Source organism: Vanacampus margaritifer, chromosome 12 (genome assembly GCF_051991255.1).
Source record: "Vanacampus margaritifer isolate UIUO_Vmar chromosome 12, RoL_Vmar_1.0, whole genome shotgun sequence".
NCBI lineage: Eukaryota > Metazoa > Chordata > Actinopteri > Syngnathiformes > Syngnathidae > Vanacampus > Vanacampus margaritifer.
The window spans coordinates 11461185-11474383 of record NC_135443.1 but is presented as its reverse complement, the minus strand read 5'-3'; the positions used below and the strand labels follow the sequence as shown (position 1 = coordinate 11474383).

The window sequence follows — 13199 nt, the reverse complement described above, 5'->3', positions numbered from 1 at the left end:
CCCACTCCTACTTAAATTAAGTTGACGGAAATCCTAATCTTGCATTAGAAGGCGCACGGTCCTTACCTAAACTCCTGTACTGAAAACACTAAAGAGCAACCCCTCCGCGTATTAAACGATCTCTGACACGCATGAAGCAGGCTTGACTGGCCTGTGGGTGCCGTCACTCCTGCCTGTTACATGCAAGTTTACCATTTATGGTAGAGCTTTAATCCCAGGATGTGGAATGTGCCGCTCCCAAAATTTGAATTCATTCCAGGATTGCTGCTCAAGTAGAGTGAGAAAGCTTCCGTGTGCTGAGCTGAGTGATTGAGACCTTCTTTTGTGTATTTACTAACAAACTGAGAGTACTCTACTCGGGTGTGAACTTGAAACGTGTCTTGTATATACTGAATAGAAAAAAACAAACATTAACCAGATTTATTTTTTTTAAACAAAAGTTAATGTAGGAGTCACCAACATGGACCCCACAGTTCTAAGAATAGAAATTAAATAGAAAATAAAATACACTTCTATCCCGTGACTGCGGCTGAGCCACTCCTTTTTAAGCAAGTAAATATACACTTACGTTTATGATAAGTTTAGTGCTCAATTTGTTGATTTTACATCAGGCACGTTGTTAAACAGCTAACGGGTCCTGTAAGTGTGCCATTTTACGTCTGGCAGGTTAGTGAACAGCTAAGGTGACATTAGTGAGGAAATAGTAACATAACAGTGTCAAGCAGAAACTAATGGCAACAAGATGTAATTTAGCAGGACGGAAGCGTGGTTGATGGGACTGAAATTTACTGTCGGTCCTAAAATAGCAGCAGAAAAATAACGTTGACGGGTTGACGATTATAGATTGGTTCGGTTTGAAATATTAAGGATATGATTGATTGTTGACCACTGTTGGTGTACCCTGCTGCCTCTCACCCAAACTCAGATGGGCTCCGTCTAACCTGTGACCCTGATGAGGACAACTTAAAAGCACCATTACATGTGACATGCGGAGTGAATCCAAAAATACTACGCTTAATACAATTGTTTTAAAATGTTTATTAAATACTGCATAATGCCAAAGTCACAGCAGTGTATAGCATCTTTATTTTAATATTGTCAATGAAACACCGCAAATTGAAGCAAACAAACCAAACTTGTCGCAGGTTTTCGTGTCGCAAACAAATTCAACCGTAACATAATTGTTGAAATCACTATGTCACACTTTTGATACTTACAGAGTAATTGACAAGATTTCCGTAAATGTACTCCCACTACAAAGACTGGGACTACACGGGCAAAGCATGGTAACAGAAATACATTTCAGAAATACTCTCAAATGAAAATGAGGCACAATTCTGCATCAAACAGAAGGCATTATGAGCTCACAAATGGCAGCGTAATGTTCCTATGCATCAAACTTCCTGTGCTCAGTAACGTTCCACACTGTGGCAAAAATCCTTCAGGTAGATAAAATGCTGCATGTGACCGAACGCCCCACTCGACGCTCTCATCACATGCAGTCGGTTTCTTATTTTACATATTTACAATCCTTCCTATGTTCTGTGTTAACTCAAGATGACCTTAGAACGTATTTTGCATCACATTCAAATATCGTACATTCATACATCCTGTGATGTGTTATGACGCAAGCAAATTGTGTTAAAGGGGAAGTCAAGAAAAAAAAATCTTTACAATCATATGTTGTATCCACTAGTCTAAACACGGCATTGTGATCAATATTGTGTTTGCGGAATATGAGTTAGGCAGCAAAATCCACCCATTAGTTTTATCTATCTTAGGGGGCGGCCATTTTGACACTTGTTTTCGACTTACAATGGCTGACAAATGCAATATAAATCACAAGGTTTCTGCAGGTATGAGCAAATCTAATTTAATGCCGTTTTTAATGCAACTTAAAACAAATTTAATGCCTATGTCATACTCTATATATTAGGACTGTCAGTCGATTACAATGTTTAACCACATAACTTCCTGTAAACTCACGGTTAATCGCAAATTAATTGCACATTACATCTGTTCTAAATGCACAATAAAATATTTTTCAAATTTGTATTACTTTTGTCAACATAAAAGTGGATAAATATGGTTTCCAACTACAAATGGTTCTCTTTTAGTTCATTGATACAGTAATTTTATAGTAAGTAATTCATAATATTATATGAAATTAAAAATTTATGCTAGACAGTTAAAAGGAGTGTGAACATTTTCAGTCATAGAATTGTGATTAGGTAATTTTCCAAAGTTTCGATCAAGAACGCTTTTAGATTCAAAATGATTTTATTGACAATGATTTTTGCTTCAATTTATAGATGTTCAAGGAATCGTAATGACCTACTCCAGTCTGACTCGCTAATGCTAATTAGCGCGCTACTCGCGGCACTTTTATCACTCAAAAGAACGTCTCTACGCTGAGAAAAAAAACAAAAAACTTATTGGAATAACTTGATCGTGACTTTTTCCTTCTACTGTCTAATGTGGCTACAACTTAATAGTGTATCAGTCTGTGTGGAACCACACTGCCCCTAAGTGGCCAAATCAGGTACAACATGAACAGCACTCCTAATAAAGGCACAAACAAACAAAGGGAAGACAGTATAAAATAATTTCAATAAAATCGATTTTGGGACATTTAAAATCGATTCTGAATCGTACTAAACGAGAATCGCGATTCTTATGAGAATCAATTTTTTGGCACACCCCTAGTGCACATACATCATAATACTGCAAAGACCATTTTTGGATTGACTCCCCATTTAAAGTTGTTCTACACAGACATGTTCCTATAGTTCTGTCACAGGAGAGCGCCGCCTGTAGGTCAGCTGTCTCCCAACAAACACAAAAACATTAACGAGGACATTGCATGATTACATGAGAACTAAAAAAAAAAAAAAAAGTTTGGCCAGCAGAACATAAAACATGCTTTTGTGAAGTGACAAAATACCAGAACATTCTATAAGTGCTATAACCGGCACACTCATAACACAGTATGTCGTAGAAGAAGAAACACACATCAGTGAGGACAAAGTGCAGATTGCTACAAGGGTCTTGTGAAATATGCAATCAAACCATACTGTGTGACACTCATCACTGCACAAATGTAGCTAATACGCTGTGATGCTTCCATACGCCGTATAATACTGAAGGGCTACCGATAGTCTGGCAATGCTTGATTAGATATTTACTCATACAGTATAAATATTGATAGTTTATTTTTTTTCAACTGTCCTATATACATCTGGAACAACAAGCACTAAGAATGACTGTGAGTACCAATATACAGCCTGTTGAGGAATTTCAGAAGGACATAATTGGGCACCATCTGACATTGTTAGGAAATCACAGTCGATACGCCGGCTTTTGGATGCCAGCCTTTCATATGCGATTTGGATTTCTTAGTTTGCAAACTAAAAGCTGGGAGTTACAAATATAGAGTCTGTATCCATATTTCAAAGGCCTCTTAAGTTGCTGTACACATTTACACGAGCGGAACATACAATCCCATCAAGGAAGGTGTCGAATCTCACCATGCTTTCAAATAATTATTTTCTGTTGGCTTCAAACGGTTCATGGTTAATTCTGTGCTGTGCTAATTTTGTGGGACTTCCCTAAATGACCAAGCAGGAAGTGAAACGCTGCCACGCCTGTCCTGTGCTTTTGCAACTTGGAAGCGAGTCGTCTACCGCCATCTACCTTGGAGGCATCACGTGACAGCAAACATGGCTAATGCTTTAAAACAAGACGTATAAAATGATAAATTAAGTGTCTGAAATTATTTGCATTATTTACATTGTTTACTCTCGTAAGATATTTCTCACTACTAAACATATGCTGTGATTGGGTTTTGACATAGTGGCTAAGAAAAATAGAAGACAACTGCACATTTGGAAAAAATTTCTCAGCATGCACAAGATTGGTGATAAAGGTTGTGGAAAAACATTGTTTACATTAAACTTGCACCCGATACAGAAACGGTACTGACTGCACAAAATAAAAAATCCCAAATCCAGTTCCAGTAATAAAACCTATTCCATTCATAATCTGGTGTGCTGCTGTAGTCGGACTGAGGTGCTACATAAACACATGGGCCCTGTTTTCATGGCCTAGCGCAGAGTGCAGTCGAACTTTGGTAGTTTTCTTTCTTTTGGCATTTTTGTAGATGGACGTAGTTAGAAATGCGCCGTTGTGGGACTGAACACAGCCGACTTCATTCCCGGCCAATTGAAGCAGCTCTTGTCATTCTACATGGCGGAAGCATAAAGTACTGGCGAGAGTCCGAGAGTTTTTTTTACCCCGTCACATCCCAATCCCGTGATTAACGGTAACGTTGACACCCATCCAGCGGGATTCTCGAAAATATACCAGCCTTTATTGGAGACCGACTTAAACCCCCAATCGTGTGTATACGTGTGACATCCAACCCCACATTAGAAAATACAATCAATTATGCAATTGATCAAATCCATCAAAAGCACATTACACCACCTGCGCCACAATTTAGACCTGGTTTCACTTGGTCTAAAGTCTAGCCTACTTTCTGTCACCAAATTGCCAGGGGTGTATGAGAGAAAACAAGGCGTGGTGTGGTCTGCGAAATAATATCTGTCTATGAAAAGAGGGCCCGTATGGTGTAAATGGCAACAGATTGGAAGCTTGTATTTGTAAACAAAAAAAAAAAACGTTCACAGATTATATTCTCATGTGGAGACCGGCACGTGTGTAAAATATGCATGTATACACCATGCTGTGGTTTGGGCATTGAGTATACAACCACCTTCGCTGTGCAATTTTACATTCTTTAGAATGAACCAATCATTTTGCCTAAAGGACTACTCTAACCCACAGCCATGCTTGTAGTGCTACAGTTGAGATTCATCACTTTACAGTTTCACCTCCTTCACGTAATTCCCAGGGAAAGTCCCAAACTGATTAGTCCTCTTTGAGGTACCTGGAAATAAACAGAGACCCGAATCAGATGTGTGCTTCGTTTAACTCACAAAACATAATCAACCGGATTAAAATAAAGAGTGAGAAATGCCTGTTTTGTTTTGATTATCCCTTCAATTATTTGAATCAGCCAATCAGTACCCTGAGCTTGCACATTATACGTCTGCAGGACTCATTCAGGAGAATCCCTATATGGACGCATACTACGTGAAATAGTAAGACTGACTGCATCAGGCAGGAATGCGAGGCCTGCGCTACATACCGACAAACCAGCCGTCGTCACACTTTTCCATGACGCTGACGAGATCTCCTTCCTGCAGCTCCAGCTCGTCTTCGTTCTGCGGCGCATAACTGTACAGAGCTTGGAAACTGCAGCGGAGCAGAGGAGACACTGGTAAACACTACGGACAGGACATGATAGACATCTGAGACCAGTGAAGAAGATTCAGTCAAACCAATAACAGATGATATACTGTACTTCAAAAATAAATACCGGTAAGCATGTTTGAGTGTCAGCCATATACACCTATGCTAGATTAATCTGTCGACTCTTTTGGATTAATTGATCAGATAAAAAACAAACAAAAAAAAAAAACATTTAAAATTCTATCTCAATTCAAAATCAGGACATTATTACAAATTGAAAGTGCAGAAAATACACAAACAATGATTACAGTAATTATGATTGAGTTACTGTTTTGATCTGTAACATAAAATAGGCAAAAATGTTGATCACTGTTTTCCAATGTAGAAGCAAATGTTTTATTTTGATTCAACACAAAGATCAGTCTATTTACATGGAGGACTACAGACATTGCACGAACCATTTTAAATCATTAAAAAAAAAGGTTTATTTTATTGATTTATTTTCAAAAATAATTATTTGCTAATTGATTAGTTGTCATTTAATTGATTAATCAATTGCACCTCTACTTTGGAAAAAAGTATCCTATACACACACTCTCTAAAAACAGTTGGGTCAAAAATAACCCAAATTGGGTCAAAAAGGCATGGACCCAACATTTTGGGTCATTTATCTAATCCCAGAAATTGGGTCAAATGAATAAACCACATAAAAAATGGTTGGAATGGTTTGTACAGAACACAAAATAAACAGCCTTTTTTTGTGGGTTATTCATTTTGACCCAACTTTTGGTGTTGATTTGCACTAAACAGACACAAACCTTTGAGAATTGGGTCAAATTTGACCCAAGTAGTGGAAAACATTGGGTCAAATGAATAACCCACAATAAAAAATACAAATAAAATAAATAAAAACTAGGCCAGTTTTTTGTGTGTGCTTTTTTTGTGATTTATTCATTTGACCCAATGTTTTGGATTACCGTCGATAAATAACCCAAAAAGTTTGGTCCTTTTCTTTTTGACCCAGTTTGGGTTATTTTTGACCCAACAATTTTTAGAGTGCAACCCTAAGCAAAACTAGAGTCTTGCATCACCCCAAAACATTCCCTTTATGCTACCCATGTTCACTTTCTATATGCGTAAAGACCACATATTGCAATAATTGTGTCCATATGTTGTGGATGTGAAACCCAAACGTACATACTAGTAGATCCTACTTACATTCCACAGTTGAGACGGCTGGGCTCTGGGCTGCTGCTGTGGGACAGGGGTTGCTGGGAAATGATGAGAGATTGTTTACTGGGGTGGGAGTGCAGTCTATGAAGTGCGTTGAGAGGGTGATGGGACAAGGTGCCGCAGTACCTCACTGAGGTCTCTGCTATATTCAAGATCTCATTACACACTGCCTCCTAGTAGTAGGAGCAGGTGAGTCCCAGCAGAGATTTAGGTTGAAAGTAAATGAAGGAGTTAAAAGAGTGAGGCAGAATCGAGGCAAGCCCAGTAAGTAGAAAGGAGGAAACGGAAGTGATCCGTTAAAAGCCACAGAGGAGCAGATGATGGTGAAGACCAGGAAGGAAAGCATGGAAAGGCAAGACACCAGCGTGAGTTCATGGACAGGAAAAATGAAATATTAGTTCATGTATTTTATTTGAGAATATTATTTGCATGCAGTATTAAAAAAAAATGACGTAGATGCAACCTTTGAATATTGCATTTTAATGTCACGTTGCAATGTGAGCATTACTAATGAAAATCCAAAACATACAGTGGGTAATAATAGGCAATGAGTTAAAAGTTTACAGTAAAATAAAGTTAAAAGAGGCTGAATTAAAATAAAACATGTAATGCTAAAGACACTTACCGCAAATGAGTTGACGTTGTTATTATCATGGATATCAAACAGCATGACAGGACTTCTGGAGTTGCGTCCATGATGATCAATGTCATTCCCCGCAAGCTGCAAGACAAAAGGACATCTCACTTAATTGAGTGTCTGCTGCAACAATTTGAAGAGCTTTTTCAAAAGGTTTTAAATCCTTACTTTGATTAACTTTTGTTGTCTTTTTGAGTTGGACACTAAATAAATGAACTCTGTCAAATAACTCCAACACTGTCCTCCATTTAAATTGGGTTAAAATCAACTCTGAAACATTTAACACCATTCAACACTCCAATTTTGGTTGTGAATATATAATAGTCTTAGATTCTCAAAATACAAAATGTAGAACTTTGGAATGAACATTAACATATATATTACATTATTTGTCAAGTTTTACATTATCAGTTTAGGGGAGAAAAAAAAGACCAACCTGAAAATGAAACAGATTCCCAAGGTATTACATTTTTGGTGAAATTATTACATTATTGGGTTTTATTACATTTTTTGACTGAGTTAAGTGCAAATTCTAGTACATTTCTAAGCGTTATTACATTTTCAGGAAATTATTTCATTATAGTAGGGCTGGGCGATAGGGCCAAAAAAACAAATCAAATTTTTTTCCCCAGTCATTCAGGACGATTGCAATTTTAAGGTATTTTAATCAAATAAACCCAACAAACATTTATTTAAAGGTTTGATTCATTCAAAAATTATTCCTGTGCAAAATGTTTAGACAATAATGTGTACTGATTCTAAATCAGTTTGAACATACACATTGATTTCATGATTTAGCAACATTTCATTCGACTTTTAAATGACAACTAATCAAATTAATCAGATTTATTGCCCAGCCCTACATTATTGGTTGCTACAACTTGCATGTTAGTTGCACACACCATGCAGACCTGTAACTGACAGCGTTGTGATGAGGTTTCTATTCTAAGCCAACAGCCACAACACTCGTTAGACACGTCTTCCACACACCAAGGTTAGCCGCACTTCATCAGCAAAGACCAAATCAAAGGGTCACAAGATCCCAGAGTGAGCCTGAACTACATCACGGCACACCATGCAGAAGGTACCTCTGCAGGGCTATTTTGTCTGTTCCCGGGGGCGGCGCCACTGCCCCCGTTCACCTCTGCGCCTTCCCCCTCCGCCCTAAGCCAGCCTTCCAACACTGGCCCGCCACTGGGGCTAATGCTACGTGACAGATGTGGCGAGGGCGGAGACAGCAGGAAGCCCTCCCCCTGAGGAGGGGTAAAAGTGAGGAAAGGAGTGGCAGAGTTGGGCCTGGGTGGGTACGGCGGGGGCAGAGGGGAGGCGGATGGCGAGGTCATGGGAGAGATGCAGTATGGGCTGCCGGCGATGGGCGGCACGGGGCTGGCAGAATAAGGAGGGGGCAGGTATTCGCCGCAGCGGTAAGACACGGTGGGCAGAGGAGGCAAGGGAGGGGTCGGGGCGGCAGGTGGGCTTCCACCTCCCACGGTCAGAGAGATCCACTCGGAGGAGACGGCGTGGACTTCAGGGGAAACGGAGCGGCAGGGGGAGCGAGGGAGCGGCAGGGGCGAGGTGGTCAGGCGATTACGATATAACTTTTTATAGAAGAGGCGAGTGAGAGGAAGAAAATGAAAAAAAGGAGATGAGACAACTTGACAAGACAGAAGAATGAAAATTTAAAGTTGGGTGTCAAGGTGAACATATTGTGAATTTCAGTAGTCATGTGGCGGGTCTGTACCTGCGGGGAGGCGTTGGTGCTGCGCTGTGGCGAGGAGCAGAGAGGCGGGTCGGGGTAATCCAAGCCATTTTTCACACGTGGCCGTTTGTGCACTTCCACATACGTGACGGGGAAGATGCCTTGGCGGTTTGTGCCGGAGATTTTGCCTTCATACCAGTTCTCATCCACTCTCCGAATCAGCGTGATCCTTTCTCCCTGCACACATTTTTCAGGTGCAAATCGTCATGTAAAATCCATCAAAACTACGGCCCAGGGGCCATTTGCGGCCCGCCATCCAGTTTTCAGAGGCCTGCGGCATATGCTAAAAATGACATTTGACACGGCCCACAAGTCTACAAGTATACTGTAGAGCTTTTCTAATTATTCAAAGATACAAATAAACTATTTATGACTAAAATAAACTATTTATGATGAAAATAACACAATTTATCTTCAAACACTTAGATGACTAAAGATAATCCAATTTTAGAAGTAAATATTGTTTCTTCAATTTCTTGTTACAAACATTAATGATTTTCAAGTAACCGTGTTAAAAATGTTCTGCTTTCTATAGTTTCTTCTTGTGGTTCTGAATGTGGAAATTGGATTTGGTTGTTGTTCATTGCAGGGGTGGTTCTAGTCTAGGGGGAATCAGGGCCGACACCACCCCAAAATCTCCAAAATGCTCAAATATTTTTGCCTTTTAACCTTTAAAGGGATACTTGACTCATTGAGCCATTTTCAGCACTAAAAAGTTAATATTTTGTCCAGTATTAATTTGATAACATCATTATTTTTTATGTACAATATCTTTAAAAGCGAAATTTTCCACTTGCTGTCGACTAAAGATGACCTCACCTGTGCTGAGGAAGTAGGTAACAACCAATTAATAATTGGAAGATTTCTAAATTTCTAGTTCTTGATCGTAAAACGGCCACAAGGGCCTGTTGATCATTCCATTTTTTCTGCATGCGGCCCACAGATAAAAAAAAGTTTGGACACCACTTCTCTACAGGATTCCATCAAATTCATTTGAATTTTGTGTAATGCAAGTTAGTGTTTCCACACGTGTTTACTTGGTCATACCTTTCTGAATGACATCTCCACCACCGTGTCTCCTGCGAAGTTAAAGCGGGCAACAGCATCTCCGTATTCCAGCACCTGCACTGGGACACTTTTCTTCGGCTGTGCTTTCTCTGTGGGGGGCAGGAGCTGTGCAATTAAGGAAAGACATAACACATCAAAATGAGCAACAAACGCACTGAATACCGTAAAGCACAACAAGAGTTCTCTCAAGTCACCGTACCTCGACGTAGCTTCGAGGGAAAATGCCAACTCTTCCATGATGCTCGCCTTCGTACCAGTTCTGATCTACTTGTCTAATGATGTACACGATGTCTCCCTTCTGAAACGGTAATTCCCTAAAACATGTTCCAGATAGAAATAATGTCATAAAATGGCAGACATTATATTTGACAACATTTTTGTGTGATTCTACAGAATAACGTTATCGGAATTTACTAAGCTTACCAATATATTGCCCCAGCATCTACCAACACTAACACCAGCCATTTCTCCTTTAAACGTCTACATCAAGTGCATTAGGATAATTTGATACAGCATCTCTTTAAGATATATCACTCAAGATGTTTTATTGGGACATTGATTCAAAGCGCAATTAAATGTTATGAGGCCATCGATTCTGATGTGTTGTACTGGAAAAATACTGGTCGGTATGATTCTTGAGTTGGCGCCTTTACCCTTCACATGAATTGTAATTGTTAATTTATGTGTATAATGTGCGCTTACTTTAGAGTTTCCGCTCTGAAGTCAAAGCGTGCCATAGCTGGAGTTCTCTGTGTAGAAAGATGAAAGACACTTTCATTAATTATGTTGAAAGGAAGGAGACGTCCACAATTCAAACCAAGCCCCAGATGTCTTGATTTCCACAATTCAAACCAAGCCCCAGATGTCTTGATTGTCAAAATACCCCACGGAATTATAGACGTTTTATAGCATATTTCTTGTCTCGTTTCAGGAGTGGATCTGTCTCATTAAATGAGACACTCCTCACCCCGCCTTATATAATGTTGAGCCTGGCTTTCTTTGCAACAGTGTGGAAAAAAAGTGAGCGCCTTTAGTTTAAAAAACAATAAAATCATTTGGATTTGTGGATGCAACAGTTAGCTCTGTGAATGTGACACACGGACACATAAGCAAACACAAAAACCTCCTGCCACCAGCGCTTCATCACAAAGCAATCTAGTGCCGCATTTCATCTCATTCTGGCCTGTGAAATTAGTAGCACCCAATAGCTCATTTTTCTGTGAAGCAGAAGCTCTCCCCATTCCCGCTCAAGCCTGACTCATATACTAAGTCACAAAGCAGCTGCTGTGTTTTTCCTGTTTGAAACCGACACGGCCTGTATTTGTACCTCAATGCCCGATTTCCGTTTCTCTGTGTTATCTGTGATGTTGAGCAGGTCTCCAAAGCGCTCATTGGTGATGAACTGGTGATGTGTTGGGACGATGCCAGTGTGCCGCCTTGATGCTATGTCAGCCTCTTCCTGTTCCCGCTTTAGCCGCCGCTGCTCCTCCAACATTTTCTGCCAAGGAAACAGACTGGACTGTTTTTCCCTTTAGATAAGGCCCCCCCTTTATCTGTGGCACAGTAATGGAGTTATTCAACACATTTTTTCCCCTCCAGCACGCTGCTAACCCTTTCATCATTATATAGACAATGAGACGTATAAATGCAGTAAATAAATTACCTCTTTGTCGCCATGACGCCTCCTCAGCACTTCATCCTGGCTCTCTCCATGTACTGGTGATGAGTCTTGAGTCAAAAAGAAAGAAAAGGGATTTACACAGTGAATAATTTGCTACTTAGCGACAAGCACAATGGAAGAAGAAAACATTGCAGACGTAAAATGATATTGCAGTCAAATCTCTGATTCCAATGAGTAAAATAAAAAGATAAGCATAAACCAACATAATCTCCCTCACACAAAACCAAAACCCACACATGCCAAACTTCATTTAGCATGCACAAAGGAGAAAAAGAATGAACACAGAATGATCAAATGTGTTCATGAAGGAACTTAAGAGATTCAGGAAACAAAAATAAGCAACCTAACATGTCTTAGCCAAAATGCTATTAGCTTGTGCTATTATTGATGGCATTGATCTTACAAGCCTCTACACAATCATTTTGACCTTTCTAATAAAAACATTAATTTTTTACATTTGATTGGAGCACTTTCACACTAAAAACTGTGGTCAAAAAGGACCCGACACTTAACCCAATTCACTTAACCCAAAAAGTTGGGTCCAAGCAAAAGCAAACAACGCCACAAAAAGGTGGTTATTAATATAATAATTCACTAATTTAATTGGATTGTTTTGTGGGTTATTCATTCAAAATGAATAACCCACAAAATAATCCAAAATTTGGGTTGTAAATTAGTCATTCTTGTTGGGTCAAATTGAATAATGAATAATCCACCAACCAAGCAACCTAATTGTTGGTGTTGGGTTGGGTTGGGTTTTTCGGTTATTTATTTTGACCGAACTTTTTGGGTTAAATGAATAACCCATAGAACAATCCAATTTTTGTGGGTTATTTCACTTACTTGTCTACCTACACTCTAAAAACAGTTGAGTAAAAACAAACAAACACAAATTGAGTCAAAAAGGACCCAACACAACTATTTGGGTTAATCATTTACCCAAAATGTTGGGTCAAAATGAATAACCCACAAAATATTGTGGTTTATTCATATGACCCACATTTTTGGAGTTAAATTTATTACCTAAAAAGTTGAGCTGGGCTCTTTTTTACCCAACCTGTGTTATTAATTTTTTTACATATCTTTTAAGATAGTTTGCAGTTTCCTTTTGTGTCCCAGCAAGGGTCACAATAAAGACATTTATATTCTATTCCTTATTTACTTTGAACACTAACGAGGTACCAGCTTACATACAGAGAAACAAAGCAGATGGTGATACTGCTTTGTGTGAGACTCAAATTTGATGCCAGTCACCAAGAGTTTGATGAAAAAGCTGCCTGAACCTCCTACAGTCACTCTTGTGCGTGAATCATAGCCATTGACATTTCAATGAAAGAGCATCAAACACTACACGCAAAATGTCATGGAGTCTTCATGGTCACTTTTGTCAAAACACCACACAGAATAAAGATGAATGGCGGTGCGTTGAAACGGGAGACAAGGTGAAGACTCGAGCTGAATGAGTGAGCACAGAAGAAGAGAGGAGGATGACAGTTGTGATGGAATGG

The 13199-nt window shown here is 39.3% G+C and overlaps 1 protein-coding gene across 6 annotated transcripts in view; it reads right to left on the bottom strand.

Moving 5' to 3' along the window:
* Positions 1 to 1018: 1018 nt before the first annotated feature.
* The window catches only part of sorbs1 (sorbin and SH3 domain containing 1), a 50574-nt gene continuing 38393 nt past the window's right edge, over positions 1019 to 13199 (bottom strand). For 5 of the 6 annotated variants that reach the window (XM_077581477.1, XM_077581482.1, XM_077581480.1 and 2 more), the window contains 10 exons: positions 11674 to 11738; positions 11338 to 11508; positions 10713 to 10759; positions 10210 to 10324; positions 9990 to 10115; positions 8925 to 9119; positions 7172 to 7267; positions 6532 to 6719; positions 5210 to 5316; positions 1019 to 4948 (listed from right to left, as the gene is read on the bottom strand). In XM_077581477.1, coding sequence (XP_077437603.1) covers positions 4881 to 4948; positions 5210 to 5316; positions 6532 to 6719; positions 7172 to 7267; positions 8925 to 9119; positions 9990 to 10115; positions 10210 to 10324; positions 10713 to 10759; positions 11338 to 11508; positions 11674 to 11738 — 1178 coding nt within the window. In that variant the 3' untranslated portion in view covers positions 1019 to 4880. The remainder of the gene's footprint in view (positions 4949 to 5209; positions 5317 to 6531; positions 6720 to 7171; positions 7268 to 8924; positions 9120 to 9989; positions 10116 to 10209; positions 10325 to 10712; positions 10760 to 11337; positions 11509 to 11673; positions 11739 to 13199) is intronic. The other variant, XM_077581481.1, reaches the window with a different exon arrangement.